At 36.0% G+C, this 17,820-nt stretch overlaps 3 protein-coding genes and 1 non-coding gene across 5 annotated transcripts; all 4 read left to right on the forward strand.

Annotated features, from left to right (window-relative positions):
- The first annotated feature begins 5,587 nt into the window (after positions 1 to 5,587).
- LOC147522601 (uncharacterized) lies at positions 5,588 to 9,759 on the forward strand. Of its 2 annotated transcripts, XM_086594367.1 has the most exons (10): positions 5,588 to 5,842; positions 5,904 to 6,070; positions 6,153 to 6,217; positions 6,628 to 6,668; positions 6,876 to 6,964; positions 7,045 to 7,158; positions 7,949 to 8,026; positions 8,353 to 8,418; positions 8,662 to 8,742; positions 9,382 to 9,759. In XM_086594367.1, exons 1-10 carry the CDS (start codon positions 5,719 to 5,721, stop codon positions 9,487 to 9,489), a joined length of 933 nt encoding a protein of 310 aa, XP_086450493.1. In that variant the 5' UTR covers positions 5,588 to 5,718; the 3' UTR covers positions 9,490 to 9,759. The 2 variants fall into 2 exon arrangements, with proteins under 2 accessions (XP_086450493.1, XP_086450497.1); XM_086594371.1 differs by lacking the exon at positions 8,662 to 8,742.
- TRNAM-CAU (transfer RNA methionine (anticodon CAU)) lies at positions 5,606 to 5,677 on the forward strand. Its single transcript has one exon. It is a non-coding gene; the product is annotated as a tRNA-Met (tRNA).
- Positions 9,760 to 10,929: 1,170 nt separating the features above from the next.
- On the forward strand, positions 10,930 to 13,174 carry PYE (basic helix-loop-helix (bHLH) DNA-binding superfamily protein). Its single transcript, XM_086594374.1, has 4 exons — positions 10,930 to 11,184; positions 11,915 to 12,033; positions 12,186 to 12,313; positions 12,524 to 13,174. Exons 1-4 carry the CDS (start codon positions 11,129 to 11,131, stop codon positions 12,956 to 12,958), a joined length of 738 nt encoding a protein of 245 aa, XP_086450500.1. The 5' UTR covers positions 10,930 to 11,128; the 3' UTR covers positions 12,959 to 13,174.
- A 928-nt stretch (positions 13,175 to 14,102) lies between these two features.
- LOC147522604 (HVA22-like protein a) lies at positions 14,103 to 16,418 on the forward strand. The gene is made up of 5 exons (XM_086594376.1): positions 14,103 to 14,805; positions 14,899 to 14,925; positions 15,106 to 15,228; positions 15,640 to 15,895; positions 16,114 to 16,418. Exons 1-5 carry the CDS (start codon positions 14,750 to 14,752, stop codon positions 16,180 to 16,182), a joined length of 531 nt encoding a protein of 176 aa, XP_086450502.1. The 5' UTR covers positions 14,103 to 14,749; the 3' UTR covers positions 16,183 to 16,418.
- Positions 16,419 to 17,820: the final 1,402 nt, after the last annotated feature.

A 17,820-nucleotide genomic window follows, 5' to 3' on the forward strand; every position in this document is an offset into this window, starting at 1 on the left:
ATACCTGGCCATTATTGGGTGGGCCATAACTCTCATGTTTGTGTCACTGATGCTTTCGCTCTATTTAGCTGTTTCCATTTTTTTGATCTGCTGATGTTTTTGGCTCTTTTCTACAAATATACGGGAGGGATTTTTTCTCTAATGCAATAGTGAAAAGTGAAAACGTTAAGAAGCTGGTGAAGTAATGGTCGCAGAGTGTTGTACGGTCCATATATATTAAGCAAATACACGAAACATCCAGTCGTCAACAGGTCAACTCTGATGAAGTATATAATGCAGAATGAGATACACCTTAAATTCTTCAAATAATATAGTTCTTTAAAATTTAATTTTTAACTACACGTACACCCGGTCAATGGACATGATAATTAAGAGTGCTCTTTATAAGCTTAACAAAATGGAGAAACAATGTCTATTGCTATCAAGCAGCAGGAAAATGCTCCTGATGAAAAATGAACCGTATTAGTTATGGTTTAGCTGGATTACACCACCTCCAAGATGGGCAAAACTTAATTTTGATGCAAGCTTTCATAAGAATTGTTCTTATATATGCTTGTATAGCTGTGATTGGCAAGGACAGTCAAGGAGAATCACTAAGAGTAAAGTTCAACAGAGTCAAACCCACTTCACCAGGAGAAGCAGAAGCCCTAGCAGCTAAATTGGTAGTGGATTTTGCAATTCATCGGCATTGGAGAGAGGTCATTTTGGAAGGAGATGCACAATCAGTGATTCTAGCACATGTGAAGACATGAATTCTGCATCTTCATGGACGACCTGACACCAATCTCTTATTAAAATTTATAGTAGTTTGAGTTGTTTTAACTCTCTGTTATTCAGATTCATGTACTAGGAGGTGCCGACTAGCAAAGTCGGTAAAACCTTTGGGTGATGGTACTAGAGGCCTAGGGGTCGAACCAACAACCCAAAAGATCAAATCTAAATTGGTAGTGGATCTCGCATTGGAAAAAAAGGAGGCTTACCAATCTAGCAAAAAAAAAATCATGGACGACTCGACACCAATCTCTCATATATTTAATATGTGTTTTAACCCCACAATTTGGCCGACTAGCAAAGTCGGTAAAATGGACATGGACGGGGGAGCCTTTATCTGTTTTAGCTTTACCAATCAAAAAAAATAATAACTTTCATATATGCAATTTTGTTGTGAATTGGAGCCTTTAAAAAGCCGATATAAGATTACACAATTGGGTAAAAGGGCACATTCCCTTGGTTTTGCTTAGGTGAAGGGGCACACGCCTCCTAGTTTTTCACAACACAGTTTCTCCAGGAAGGGCCCACATAATTACTGGAAGTTGATTCTTCACAGGGGACGCACGCCCTATAATATACCTTGGTGAAGGGGTGCACGCCCCTATGCATACCTTTGCACAGGTAAGTTTCAATTTTTCGAAGATAAACTGAGATAATTTAGAATTTTGTTTTACACCGAAATTTCAAATTACTATATAACAGAAGTTAGGGTTTTGACCCAAATCTAAGCTAATGATGAGAAGAAAAGAGAGAGATTTGAGAGACCATTTTTTATGAGTGATTCATTCTTTGTGAGTGATTGAGAGTTGATTGTTGTGTATAATCAAAACAAATCCTCTTGTAATCTTCTTATCCATCTAGTGGAACCATCGATCTCGCTGTGTGGATGTAGACATATTGTCGAACCACCTTAAATCCTTGTGTTGTGGTGTGTGTTCTTTACTTTATCTTTTTACTTGTTTATTCTTTGCTAATTAATATAGTTATTGGGTTGTGTTTGGGGTATTGTTAGAACACTTGTCTTGATTGAATATCACACATTTGTAGTTGATCTTGTTTGAGAGTACACTCGCTTCCTCATCGACTTCACAACAATTGGTATCAGAGCTATATGTTTAAGACCTAGAGAGTATTGAGTTAAAGTTTTGGGTTAAATCCGAAGGTGCTCAAATTTGTGAAGACAAAGTGTTTGATAAAATTCTCAAGTGAATTTTCTTGTGAGTTACTATGTGTGACTTTTAGAAATAGCTCTCAAGATGTCTAGTGTGAAGTTTGAAGAAGAGAAATTTGATAAAGAAACACAAGAATGGACAGCAAGAGTGAGGTTGAATGAGAAGACTTCCACAAGTAAGTGGAAGTGTAATTCTAAGAAGCCTTTAAAACTTAACATGTACGGTGCTACAATTGCAAGGAAAATGGGCATTATCTAAGTGATTGTCTTAGCCTGAAAAAGAGTAACAAGATGAGTGGTAAGTTGGACAATGAGGATGTTGGTGAAGCAAGTCTTGTTTCCAACTTCGATGGAGATGATGTAAGTCTTTCGATGTCTACACAAGACGACCACATGACCGATAGGTGGATTCTTGATTCCGGGTGTTCCTACCACATGTGTCCAAATAGAAAGTGCTTTGCTACCTATGAGAACTTGAGTGGAGGTTTCATTTTGATGGGTAATGACATTGCTTGTAAGAGGGTAGGGATTGGAACTATACATGTCAAAATACATGATGGTGTGGTGAAGACTTTAACCGATGTGAGGCATAAGACTACAAGTTTGTGGGAAATGGTGGAGTCCTAAATATCTTTAGTGGCTATGTAGTCATTATGAAGGGTTGTCAAAGATATAAAAACTTGTATACTTTGTTGGGTAGTATAGTGACAGGCGATGTAGTACTGCGTACATGTAGTGATAATTCTGAGTGCACAAAATTGTGGCATATGCGCTTTGGGCATATGAGTCAAAAGGGATTGTCTGAGTTATGCAAGCGAAGGCTACTGAAAGACTTGAATAAACCAAGTATAGAATTTTGTGAGCATTGTGTCTATGGCAAGCAGTGCAAAGTCAAGTTCGGTACAAGCAAACACAAGACGAGAGGGATCATGGATTATGTGCATTACTCAGATGTGTGGGGACCTTCCAAAGTGGCTTCTAAGGGAGGTAACCGGTATTATATCTCTTTCATCGATGATTATACACACTATGTGTGGGTATATATTTTAAAGTCTAAGGATAAAATTTTTGTGATATTTAAAAAGTGGAAAGCAATGGTTGAGAATCACACATGAAGAATGGTAAAGACTTTAAGGTCTGACAATGGTACTGAGTATATCTATGGTCATTTCAAGGAATTTTGTGCATAACAAAGTATTGTTAGACACTGGATAGTGAGGGGCGCGCCGCAGCAGAATGGGTTATCAGAAAAAATGAATCATACATTGCTTAAGAAAGCTATGTGTTTGTTTTCCAATGCCAATCTTGGCAAAGAGTTTTGGGCAGAAATAGTGGCTATAGCGTGTTACTTGTATAATAGATCACCGGTTTTGGCGATAGACTGCAAGACACCTTATGAGGTGTGGATAGGGAAACCAGCTGAATATGATACTTTGTATGTGTTTGGATCTAGTGCTTACTACCACATGGATGATAGTAAGCTTGATTCTAAAGCTAAAAAAACTATATTATTGGGCTATGCAAAAGGAGGAAAGGGATACGGATTATGGTGTTTTGAGAACGATAAGTTCCTGGTCAACAATGAGGTTACTTTTGATGAGATTTCGGTGCTACATTTTAGCAGGACGGAGAAGGCTGGAGATAGTGGTGATTCTATAGAATCTCAAGTGGTTGAGATGGAAGCATCAGAGAATGTTATAGAGAGCGAGATTCTTATTGAAAGAACTATTCAACAAGAAGTATATCTACAACAACCTGAGCAATATGTTCTGGCTAGATCAAAGCCAAAGAGAAGTGTGAAACAAATTACGAAGTATGAGCATGATAAGTTAGTGAAATATTATGGTCGACCAGACTCAGTCGCATACGCACTAAATATCAAGGGTAATGAACCAAACGACTTTAAAGAAGTTGTTAGAGATGTTAATTACAAAGATTGGTCGGTGGATATGCAGAAAATGGTGGATGCTCATGACAAGTTTTGTACCTGAGAATTTGTTTCTTTGCCTAAGGGTAAAATCGCTTTGGGTTGTAGAAGGTTCTCTATGGAGTTAAATTCTAACATTAGTTAAATTGTAAAGATTGGTCGGTGGATATGCAGAAAATGGTGGATGCTCATGACAAGTTTTGTACCTGAGAATTTGTTTCTTTGCTTAAGGGTAAGAGCGCTTTGGGTTGTAGAAGGTTCTCTATGGAGTTAAATTCTAACATTAGTTGGAGGTATTCCACTTCTTGCATTGTTGATTGATGCATTTTGTAAGCATGGCCCTTTGTGGGCATTATTGCTCTTCGCAGGCATAGCCCTTTGTATTGTGGTATGTGTTCTTTATTTAATCTATTTCCTTATTTATGTTTTGCTAGTTGATAGAGTTATTGAGTTGTGTTTGGATATAGAACATTTTTCTTGATTAAATGTCACACCTTTACCTTTGTGGTTGATATGATTTTGTTTGAGAATACACTCGCTTCCACATCGACTTCACAACAAGTTTTTAAGTAATGAATTAGGAGCCCGTGATTATCACTGGTCTGGACTATCAATCTCCTCTATTAGTTATGGTTTGGAGTCCAAGTGACTTGTACCAATCAAAATCTCCTCTATTACTAATCGAACTGTCCATCTGAATTCCAATATATACGAGACATACTAGCTATTGATTTCGACAATGACATTCTGGTGTGTTAAGTAATACTTGTGAAGTTAAAAATATTATTGTGATTTATCGATCAGTTGTGCAAGAATCTGGTCTTTGTGCGTGGAGCTAGCCACACTGAATATTACAATACCCCACATGGCCACTGCACCCACATCCCAACACAGCACACTTCTTCCAAGTCTACTGGCCTTCTCCCAGAAACTAGGACATACTACTTCTGGTATTGTATTCCGTTGCAACCAATTTGCTGCTAGAGATCACGATCCAATGCAAGTTGAATTGGAGTGTATAATTTCCCTAAACTAATGGTGATCAATGGGCCAGCTGAAAGATGGATTTTCCGTATATTGGCGTATCGATGCAATCACTTGGTGCTAAGTTTGAACAAGAAGATTTTGTTCCAAGTGGGATCCATTGAGTTGTTTATACGGATGGACACGCATGTGCACTCCATGTTAGGGAAGTCTGTACAATTAAAGGCACAATAGTACCAAGTGTTCTCATCATTTTTCTCTTTAGTTTGTGTTCCACAACCACTGTCAATGTATAAGAACATATGAAGTATGATAATGAACATGAATTATATTTGCAATTGTTATAGTTGGGGAGCATAAATGTGGGCCTATAGATCTTAAATATGAATATCATGTTTTTGTTGATGGCAGTTTCTTTGTCCCTATTTTAGGAACCTAAGCTTCTTCGGCACATTGCAAATATTTACAAGTGCACATAAGGCCCACTTCACTCCAATGTTAGGACCACCAAAACTTTACGACTGGCCTACAATACTTAAAAGATGAAAATTGATTCATGGGTCATTTATAGTAAGGTCTTAATGATACTCACCATCTTTTATTTGGGCCAGGCCCAACTCAAATGCTTCTTCCATTTAAACTTTAAAGTAGTAAGTACTCACCCACCCACCCACTCACCAGGTGGGTTTTCAATTCCTCTATATTTCTTCTCTTTTTAATAAAATTATAAAATATACTGAATTACATAAAAAATCGGAGTGGCGCAGCGGAAGCGTGGTGGGCCCATAACCCACAGGTCCCAGGATCGAAACCTGGCTCCGATATATGTGTTGTTTTTTCCCATAACATCCCAATTATTTTCTCAATGTTTGGGATTACAAATTATTGGAGAAATGGAAAGACCTCAATTTTAATATGGTCTTTGTCAGCAATTATTTTCCTTGTAGTTTTTCAAATGGCTCTTTTAAATCACAAACCCACTAATTCAGGTACTTTCTAATTACCCCCTTCATTTAAATTATTAAACGCCAATTAATTAATCTTAAACAGTGAACTCTATTTCGAGCTGGGAACAACGGGCGAGACTATATGATAAAATGTCACGTGATTTGGATGAGCATGGAGCTGTTTTTCTTCAAGGTGGTGAAACTTCTCAGTCATTATCTCTTTCTGATGTGTTTTCGGTTAAAGATGGTGTTGTCACACCTGTACATAAGGTAATAATACTAATTTTTAATAATATTATGAAGCATAACATTTTTTTCTTGTAACATTGTTATGTTAGTTTTTTTTATGTAGGCTGCGAATCCTCCTGTTCGAGCTAATGTTTTGTATCTAAGTTCAGAATTTGCAATACCTATCTCGTAAGTTTTGTTTTTAGTATATATAATTAGTTATTGGATAAAAAGTTTATATGGGCGTCATTTTTAGGAGATGCGTAGTGTGATTTTATCATGGTTGTCAGTTGAGGAGTATGCTTTATATATAGGATTACTACATTTACTTAAGTAAGAATCAAATACTAGCCAAGGAACTTGGTCTTTTGTAGGAGGGTGCATCTAAGGATCTCTCTTGTTCTTAGTCGACTGCTTTATACTGTTTAGTCTGCAACTTGTGCTATTGCTGAACAATGATTTGTTCCTTAGTGTTATCATATAAAATCAAGAGGTCGAGAGACTACACAAGCCTGCAATATGTTTCTTAGTTTTATCATGTCTCCTGGTATCTATTTAGTTGGACTAGTGGTCATATGTGCGTGCTTGGTTTTCTGCAGGCAGGCCGTGAGAGATATATTCGGTCCCTTCTTTGATGGAGGTAAGGCATCTCTTCCATTTGGTCAAACATTCTACTAAGGAGTTGGAGATTGACACTTGGATAGTAAATTTGATTTGGCGACTGAAATCATAGGTTGAAATTGGGTTTTATATGATTTCTATTGAATTTAAGTATAGTATATCATTCACATGAACCTGATGTTGTCTCTTCCTTATCATGTGATGACATTTGTCCTCTTTTCGGCAGCAATCTGGTTCCAGAACTCTAGTTTATACCATTTTAGCATGTTTCACGCATCGCACCATGTTGTAGGTGTTCCAGCAACGGAAGGCGAGGTAATTGGATTTTAAGATAACGCATAGTTCTCTTTAAAATTTAGAATACACTCTGTATTGCTAAAACTGCGCTTTTCTAGGTTGAGGCGGAAGCCAATTCAGTAAAAGTTGTTGCAGAGGGTCTTTGCCCATTGAACATCATCTTAGATAGAGTGGTTTTGACTTCAACTGGTGTTCTTCTTGGGTGCTGGCAGGTGCTTCTTATATAAATCACACAAGTGTATCATTGTGTTCTATAATTTGCTGATCAGACAACTCTTTGGTTGTTAATGCCATAAAAGGTTGACAACATCTTTCTTTTTATCTGATTTTCATTAAGAAGGAAAAACGTCGACTGACTCCTTTTTAGGGCATTAGGAAATGAATACATACCCTTTTAGGAAGTGATACTTATTTGTAATAGAAGAAATTATTATTTTTCGTAGGAATACATTTTAGCTGGCTTCGGAGTCTCAAATGGCAAAAAACATGATGACTATTTTTTTTAATTGATAAGATATGTGCTATAGAGCTATTATTCTTATCCATTGCAATATTGATTACCTTTGGCGGTTTCTTATGCTTCCTCCTGATGAGAATTATTTATAGAAATTCCGCGAATTACTGTAAATAGCAAAGATGGGTTTGCTATTATCATCACTAATTCTCTTGGATCTTAATGTATGTGGTAGTTTATTTGGTGCTGGCTCAACTTAGCCTTCTGACCTGGTTGTTTGCCGTATTATTAGACTGCTTTGTACTTATGTTGGATATTTGGCTATTTGCAGTACCCAGGTTCATAACCAAATAGTCTTGTCTGGTGTCTATTCACTTTTATTCATTGTGAAATTGGAACTTTTTGTGGCATTTTTATTACTCATCGTTGGCCTTTTATAAAATTCATTCTAATAGGACTCAGTGAATAAATTTTACCCATTTGGAGATGCATATAGTTTCTACAATATCTGGTTTCTTATGCTAAATTTCTTTACGTTTCAAATGTAGGTGACCTCAGGGACCGATCCCATAGCCATTCGTGCAAATTTGAGAAAAGTTTTTCCTCGTGCACCTGAAAAGCAACTTGTAAGGTCCCTTGTCTTTTTTGAATATGCACTTCCAAATTTAACTATGAAGTTCACTTAGATGGAAGTTGTACATTTATATCTTATAATTGTTTGCTTTGGTTTTCGACTTCTTCCTACTTGTGGTCTCCCATGTATCTGGTCTATATTTTGCATTCAGGTCTACCTGTAGGAACCCTTACTATTTCTCTGATGTTTACACATTGATTATGATCAAACAAATATGATCAAACACACTTGATGAATTTATTGGCTTTATATGACCACCCCATGAAATTTCTTCTATCAGTAGTGTTTTCTAATATTTAATATTATATCTTTTTGTAGTACAACCCAGCTATGCTTCACACTTCATTTGCAAGGATTTTTGGGAGCCCTAAGGTTTCCTTTGAGGTAATCCTTAAAATTATTTGCATCTAATATAGCTCCTTGGAGTTGTTTCTACTATTATTGCCCATTTCTTCTCTCAACATCATTTTCCCCTGGAATTCTAGTTTAATTTTTGTCAGAAATGCTAGGGAGCAACTATATTGTCAGTTACTACTGATCATGCACCTTTGCCTCTTTATAGTTTTTTATTTTTTAGATTTTTATGTCTTGGAATTTGTATTTACTTGGCCATCTTAATGAGTGTAGGAGCATGGTAAGCAGTTCGATCAGCTGTTTGTCTTCCATGAGCTGGTCAAACGTTTAAACAATCAAATTCAAGGAAACCGGGTTTGTTTCTATTCTTAAGCATTTGTGACGTTAATGATATAAGTAACTTGATGCATTTGTAAGTGCGTATAGAGGGACACTCATGTTAAACTGGGCAGAAAGATCTCTCTCTTAAGTATCAAACATTCAAGACTTCAAACCATGGCTGTGCTTGTTTACCCTGAAAATTTAGAGACTTTTCCCGGGAAAAAAATTAACTAGAAAGGGATGTGTGTGTGTGTACCAAATGGGAGGTTCCAGAACATGTTTATTATAGGTTTTGTTAAGTTCTTATAGTGCTACTGTGTGAGTAGACTAAGTAACTCCTCATGTACTCCGCCCCCCCCAACCACCTTTCATCAATACAAATTTTTGCTTACCGAGAAAAAAAAAGTGTGTGTGTGTGTGTGTTGACCAAATCAGCATGCAAGCCGATAAGTAACCAAAGAATGATGGATTGAAGGTGCTATTAAGTTGTTATCTTTCGAAAGTTTTGGTAATTTTATTTTATTTTTTGGTTCCGGATGAAGTAAGGTTTTTATTTATTATAGTTTTGGTAATTTTATTTTATTTTTTGGTTCCGGATGAAGTAAGGTTTTAATTTATTATAGTTTTGATGCTTATAAAACAACATCATCTTCATTTCTGGATGTTGTTCAGGCTATGGTGTCTGAGCTCTGGTATGTAGAGGAGTTTGATGTGTTGGCACTTGCGTTGGATGGAAGAATGAAGACACGAAAGTATCGTCTGGGCTGCTCAAAAACTTGATGCATCCGAAAAGTTGTAAACTAAAGAAAAGATCTTGCTTCCAATCAGTACAATTTTGATCAGCATTAATTGGTATATATGTAACGAAGTCGCGAATAGGGATCAAGGACCCATTCTGACCATCTCCACGATACTTCTCCTACACTGCATACGTCAGTACTTTTTGCTGCTAAAATGTTTCCAATCGAGTGTAAGGATATATATATTTGGTATTATAATTTCTACAAAGGGTTTCTTAATGAGAGATAGAAAAGTTGGATGTTGTAGTAATTAATTGGGTTATTATATATATATATATTTTTTTTTAATCTTTTTTAAAGAACTTTATGTTTGTGAGTGCAAGGGAGGTTCTAGGGGCCTCAAAATTAGGATGGTAGTTTGCAGTATGGATTTTGTGATCTCAAGTGAACATAGTGCTGCCCATAGGAATATAACACCTCTGTAGTTTTAAAATGAAAGTTGTGGAAGAGACAGCCGAAAAAACATATAAGCCTCTATTAAGAACTGTGAGTTGAACTGGACAAGAAATCGTCGATTAGTCAATTACTTAGTGTCTTAGTTGTTGGATTTGTGATGAAAGTACCGCTCTTCTACTGCACAGTATGTTCAGTAATATAATAATTTCATAAATGTTTTTAGAAGCATTTTCCGTACTAAAAGAACGATCAACCTGTTTTATCGTATATTAGCTACGAGTCTATTGGGATCTATGTCCATATTGCTTTAGTACCCAATTGTTGAAAGCATGGCTGACAAAGACACTATCCAAATCATCCACGTAACAAATAGCATACTTGCGTCATAGAATGGGAAAAGCGTGTCTGACACGCGTCTATGAAGCTTGGACACACGCTCTCACTTTGCTTTCTAATCCAAATGCTTGGATGATGCAATCTTGCAAACGAAGGCACCCAATAATTTAGTTCTACCATCCGAGTGTCTGCTACAAGACCATCAAGACAAAGGTCCATTAAACCAAACTATTATTATTGACTGATGATTCAACATGCACAACCATTAGTACTATATTTGTTTATGGACTTTTGGTGACCCCATATTCATATCTTTAGGCAAGATAACAATATTATTATAAGCCAGAAAACTTGTAATAACTACTAAGAAGTGTCAATCAACTAATCAAGTACCTATTTTTCATCGCAAGTCGTTTTCCTTGCAAATCGTTTGTGATGTAACTAGTCCACCTTAATACAAGTAGGCAGCACTATTTTGTTAAAAATTAATTTGTTGCACTGACTCAATTCACATAGTGCTGCCGTGGGAAAACGATTATTCGTGTGGGAAAGACATTGCAGCACACGATAGCAGAAATAAAAATGAGTAATGTGGTCCCTACCCATTAATGAGCTCTTGTGTCACACTGTTCTAATCCAAAACATACGAAAAGCACGCGCTAAATGAAGGACCAAAGTCTGAAAACTAATAAACAACGAGTGTTCAGCACACGCAACACTGTTTTGTAACTCGTGTCACGCAAAAACAAAACGTACTTTCCAAATATTTACTCTCTCTTGAGTTTCCTGTGGGCAATAATCTATAACTTTCTTGAAAACTTCTTCACTTAAAACTAGATTTTCTTTGAGAGTTGGGGAATAATGAGATAACGAAAAAACACAGAAGGATGGTTTCAGAAGTGTCATCACAGATGGTTAATGACGTAAATAAACCGGTTTGCAGGTTAGTAATAATATTTTGAGACTTGAGTTTGGTTTATGTATTCAATCATATGCTTTGTTGTAATCAAGAGGTTAAAAAGAATTGAAATTTACATGCTAATTCGTGAATTTTGATTAAATTCTATCAAATTATAGGATTAGCTTTCGGATAAGTGTCCCAATGGCTTAGCCGGCTGAATTGTGAAAATACTGCCCCATTTTCATAGGGAAGAGACGGGCAAAATATAATCCATGGTTGCATGGGAATGTGATTGATGATGAACTCACTTACACAATGGATAAAAAAATAAATAACAATAAGGTATCTTCTTAATGATCTTGGCACTGCACACTCAACAGATGAAGTTACTTTGAGGGAGTTATGTCATTCTAATATGCATTTCGGTAGAATTATGGTTCTCACTTGTAGATTAAAGAAGGAGCCGATAGTTTAGTAGGAAAGTTTGGCTAAAAAAGGAAAAATTTGTCAAGGGTATGGTATACACATGTTTGTCATCCACTGTGATTCTTTTTGAAATTCGAAGCGTCTCGTTTTGTTTAGAATGGAACTTACTAGGGCCTTTGAGATTCTTCACCGAGGTACCACCATACTATTTTTTAAAAGTCATTTTACACAATATCATTCTAAGGATATTTAAGCGTCGTCATTAAGGATATTTAGATGTAATTACATTCATATATATGCTTGATATCATGTGGTTTACTTTGCTAAAAAACTTACTATCTTGCAGGGCTTTTCCTAAAAAAAAGAAACATGGAAAAGTTCCAAAGAAAATTCACAAGTCTGAGAGGGAGAAATTGAAACGTGACTATTTAAATGAGCTTTTTCTTGAGCTTGGCAATGCTCTTGGTAATATCCCTAATCTTTTATTCTTTGTTTCATGTAAATGAAAATATTACTCAAAGGTCACTCTTATGTATGTGTGCATTCCATCTGAAGGTAGCATTTGATGTGTGCTTACATTCCCTCATTAACCTTTATTGTTTTACTCCTTTTTACAGAACCAACTCGACAGAATAATGGAAAGGCCTCAATTTTGGGTGATGCTACTCGATTATTACGGGAATTGCTTTCTCAGGTTAACTGTCTTAAAAGAGAGAATGTGGCTCTTGTATCTGAATCTAACTATGTAAGTCTTTGAAACGTTTTGCATGACTAGGGCACACATTGTATGATTTGGATGACAACTGAACCCTTTACTCATTTTTATTTTTGTTTAATTTACTTGAACGTGAAACACTTGAATCTATCCGGTCAAATCTTGTTATTAATTTTCTGAGACTTTTTATGGGCAAATATTTGTGTTAGTTTTCTAAGAGTTCGAATGGGCATTTAACAGGTTACTATAGAGAAAAATGAATTGACAGATGAGAATGCTGCTTTAGAATCTCAGATTGAGGAATTGCATACCCAGTTAAAAGAAGGGGCTCCAAACCAACCTACTTGGAATTCTGTTCCTGTCCAATCACAGAACAATAACTTGCCTTCATCACTATTAGAAGATCCCCTGAAGTTACCCGTTGCAGACCCTGCACTGCAGGTACGACCTGTAGTTGGTCCTGTCTTGGTCATTCCCCTCCACCATGACTTTCAAGCTTTTCCGGAGCCTGGAAGTGCACCAGTTCCTTCAACGATACCCTCAAACGTGAGAAGACCACAAGCTCGGTATCCCACTCCATCAGATTCGTGGCCATCTCAACTCCTTGGAGAGCAGTCAAATCTAACAAAGACAAACCAGAGTGGTAGTGACGATGCTGGCCATAGGAAAGAGTAAAAACTCTCTGGTTAGGCCTAAGATTGTATTTGTTTGGTATATAGATTATAATGCCATTTGCTTTATCATTTATGTTGTTCTCGATTGTGTTCAACGACCAGAATATAGTTCCTTTTATAAGTATATATTTGTGGGAGATAATCAGTAAACACTTGTAACATAATTGGAGAGTAACAACAATGAAATTTGCTGATACTGAGTTTTCTGTTAGTATCATTCAAAGCGCCGAATTTTAATTTTTGTGGTGTGTATAGAACTTCAATTTTATTCTGCGAATAATGGATGCCTCTGTCAAAGACTCGGAAGTACACGCGTAAAGCATATATGCTAACTGTCCAATGCACTTACAGCTCAGATGGTCTTAGGACCTTAGGGAAACACTTCCAAACTAGGAAGTGCTCCCCAGAGAGTGCATACATAATTCAATCAACGACCTTGCCGTAGCAAGGTTTTCCCCTAGCCGCTAATGCATCAGCTAATATGATAGAAGTTAGTGCATCAGCTACAAAGTTTGAGTTTCACTAATATAATAAAAGGTACAATCATCCAAAACAGTTTCTACTAATATAACAGAAGGTACAATCATCCAAAACAGAAATATCTTCTCCAGAGCGAATTTGTGGACATACTTGTCCACAAACAGCAGCTTCTGATTGGTCCAAACACTTTGTAGATAAACAGTTTTTTTTTGGGTAGATAAACAGTTTTCTGGGCAGCCTCTCCACCAATCAGGACATGGCTGTCTTGTGGACAGCAAATAGTGGTATGTCCACAAACTTATTCTGTATCTTCTCGACCCAGATGGTGCGGCCAAATTTTGTTTTTCACGACTTCCTGTATGACAGACGCATAACAGTGACTCCTGAATTATCATATCATATTTAAAGAACCCCACCAGTTTAAGGGAAATGAGTGGTACTTGACTACTTGAACTCGGAATAGGAATGTATGTTGTCAAATCAGGAATCTTTTTAACCAGGTTCAAAAAGTAGAATTTACAGGTTGTAATGCATTCTAATGCTTTCCCTGTGAGGAACAAGATTCGGCCACCAATGATAGAGCTCAAGTACGTGGTAACGTGGGCAATGAATTCCTGCTAATGTGTAAAGGCAAATTATCGTTAACTCAGTAGAATTAAGTTAAATTGGTGATGGGCAGAAATCACATTCTTATTTTCTTACTGTGGACTTTAATTCAACCCATGCACTGATGCAACATGCTGATTACATGAACCAAAGCAGTGGCTATAACTAAGATCTTTGATCGTATCAACGTGTAAAGGTCGGCCACCATTCAGGTATTCCATCCGATCAAGATTGGCCACCATTCATGCATTTCAATGGATTAAATGTCCCACTTATGTTTGGGGAAAGTTGGGACTGTGAAGAACAGAAATCTTGTTCTCAACGAGGTAGACCAAGTTACCTAAGTACCGTTTGAGATGCTAATTAAGTAAAGAGAGAATACGGGTGTGCACGCGCTAATTCTGTGCTTGGAGATGGCATAGAAGACTATTGATTAGAAACCGCGTCATGTCTGGGAAAGAAGAGAATATAAGATATGCTCATTCACAAAGCTACTCGATAAAACAAAAATTGAAAAGGGCTATTAGCTTTTCTACTATTCAACTTTTGAAAGAAAGGCCTTGGTAGATTACCTTAATTTACGGAAGAATCTTTGCTGCTTTACACACTCGGTGATTGACAACTCAAGAGGGACATTTATCCCCTGGAAGAGTATAGTATCAGAAGTGAGGAACAGAGAAACATTGTAAGTAGGGGAGTTTGTAGTATGGGTTCTGGGAGTTTTCTCAAGGTGGTGGCAAAGAACTTTGATGTTCTTGCTGGGTATGCCTGTTCATCTTAATCTTCTAATATTTTTACCTTTTTAGTACTTTGTAGAAGTTACATTTGAAAATTGTTTGTGTGTTTGATTTGCAGGCCTGTTGTTACTCTGGTGTACCCTCTGTAAGTGGTGATTGTTACTTCAATTGCAATTATGAATTATTACTGAATTCCGGTTATTTTTAAAATGTAGAATTGATGGGTGATATATATATACTGACGGGTTGATGTGTTTTGAGTTTAATTGTTCGGTCTTGTACAATCGAAAAATATATTGAAAGTGTGATTCTATCTTCTTCATAGATATGCTTCAATCAAAGCCATTGAAACCAAGTCTCGCACCGATGATCGGCAGTGGCTCACATATTGGGTTCTGTATTCTATGATCACCCTCTTGGAACTCACCTTTGTGAAAGTCATTGAATGGTCAGTTTTCCTATAAAATGCTATGTAGATTCTCATCCCTAACTTGGTTTCTGTTCATTTATTTATAGAACATTCACCGGTTTGCATTTGTTGTTAAATTGTCTCTATACCACTAGTAATCAGAAAGTAAACCGAGGTAATATTTGATTTTGGGAATTGAAGAGGACTTGCATTTATCCGAAACTACCGTAGTTAAATGCGGCATCACCATCTTGCAATGTTGGTCTCAGGTATATATATTGGTGTCATGTTGGCCAGTATGGAAGTTGTCTGACACCCTCAGCAAAGAGTGGAATCATTCATTTGATCCATTCTAGGGAGTTCGCTCAATGTAGAGTTAGACAGACCGGATGCCAACTGCAATGCTCATGAAATATGTATTTGACTCAAATTGCGTTTTGTTCTTGACAGCCTTCCCTTCTGGCCTTACGCAAAGCTGACTGCCACCTGCTGGTTGGTCTTACCTTACTTTAATGGCGCTGCATATGTTTATGAGCATTTCATTCGACCAACGTTTATAAAACCACAAACAGTTGATATGTGGTTCATTCCACGAGCTAAAGCCACCAAGAAGGATATTTTCAGTAGGCCAGATGACATTCTTGTGGCAGCAGAGAAATTTATTGAAGAGAATGGACCAGATGCATTTGAAAAACTTATTAACAAGGTATCTGTCAATGAAATATTGAAACGACATTGTTTGGATTCTTTCTTTTAACTCTCTGGTACCATACTCTGTTTAGAAATAATAGAGAATATATCCTTTTTTCCCAAATTAACTTCAATTTATGAATGCTTTTAAATATAAAATTTTCATTTTTAAGTCCCAAATCATCAATTCATGTTTTGCATTTCGACGAAGTTCACATCTTTAATGTGTTGCAGGCTAATGGGAAATCAAGTTCCAGAAGAAGGAGCAGTTATATGAACTCTGATGATGATTATTGGTATTGAGCATGCTTGTTACAGTTTTTACACTTTTACACTAGTTTTTACAGTGGAGGTAATTTACTACTTGGTGGAGTTTCTTTCTTACTTGATTACTGGTTCTATAAACTTCTTTCTAATATGTACCTTGTGGAGTTGTGGTATACACTGGGGTTGTGGTGACAATGAGACGTGTTATGTGTTTGTCTGTTTATTATGACAGATATTAATATATTAAGTTGCCAATATAATCTATTAATCTCCATCAGGTTTCAATTTTCTTGACAGTGATTGGTGCTTTCAGCCAAAGCCTAAAATATCGAATTCGGTTTACCCAAAAACCAATATATATCGGAGATATAGGACCTAGGGGTGCAAAGGGATATAGGACATTATAATCAATTCGATGGATATTAAAAATTTATCCGAATCCGATTTTGGATATCCGAACGGATATCGGATAATATCCGATCTGAAAATAAAATTAATTAAAATTTTTTTGTTATAAAACTAATATAAATATATATATTTGTCATTTATTATTATTATTTTGTTATTATAGTTTTATATTATTAGTTTATGATTTTATATAATATTTTATACAATAAAAATTAATTAATTAATTATATATAAAAACTATTAATTTTTAAATCGGATCGGATATCGGATATTCGAGACATAAAAAATATCAAATTTTTGGATAATATCAATATTTGGGATTCGAAAATATCAATAATATCGATATAAAATCGATATACCATAATTCAATATATTGGTCAAAGTCAACAATATTTGGTCAAAGTCAATAATATCGATAAAAATCAACCATTTATATCGGATATATTGTATATATCGGTTGATATATATTGTTATATCAAGAATTCTAATATATATCGGAAAAAAAGATTCAATATTCGGTAGATATATATCGAATATATTTATGTCGGTCGGTGTACTAAAAAAAATGATATATATAGGTGATATATCAGATATATCGGTGATATTTTGGGCCTTGCTTTCAGCCACCTTGCGTTTGCAGATTTGCGTGCTATGAAACTCGAAAGTAAGAAAGTTACTTTAAGAAACGTTCATTGTATTTACGACGATGCAATAACCCTTTGTTTAACTTGAGTTTTGATTAGTGGTGTATGTATTTATTTGCATATAAATACGTTAACACCATGTTGTAAAGATCCCCCTCTTCTTTAATACAAAAGTTAGCTTCCGAGATTTTTTTTTTTGAGAGACGTTCATTGGCGACGAAATATGAACAATTATTCTTACTTCAAAAAAATGACAAAGATATGATTAAGCAAAAGTGTAACATGAATTCCTTTCGTTCTTGTAATTTTTGTGTGGTACCGGGGAGGCAGCCTGGCTTGTCTGTTCTCAGGGCCGGCCTGGCTGGTCCTTTTATTTTAAAGTAAATTTTTTATAAAGAATGATCAAAATTCAAAACTATGAAAAAAAAAATATTCATGTCAGTTGTTGCAGAACCAGTCAATCCCTCTATAAAATAACTGATAGGTCCTTGACCATAGAACAAAGTATGGCGATAGGTGAATAAATCGACCTCCAAAAACTCGATATATATCGTCGAAATATCGCTTTATGTGTCGATATTATACATGGAGGCATTTGTTAAAATCCACGATATATCTCGAT

This window comes from Coptis chinensis, chromosome 1, assembly GCF_015680905.1.
Source record: "Coptis chinensis isolate HL-2020 chromosome 1, ASM1568090v1, whole genome shotgun sequence".
NCBI lineage: Eukaryota > Viridiplantae > Streptophyta > Magnoliopsida > Ranunculales > Ranunculaceae > Coptis > Coptis chinensis.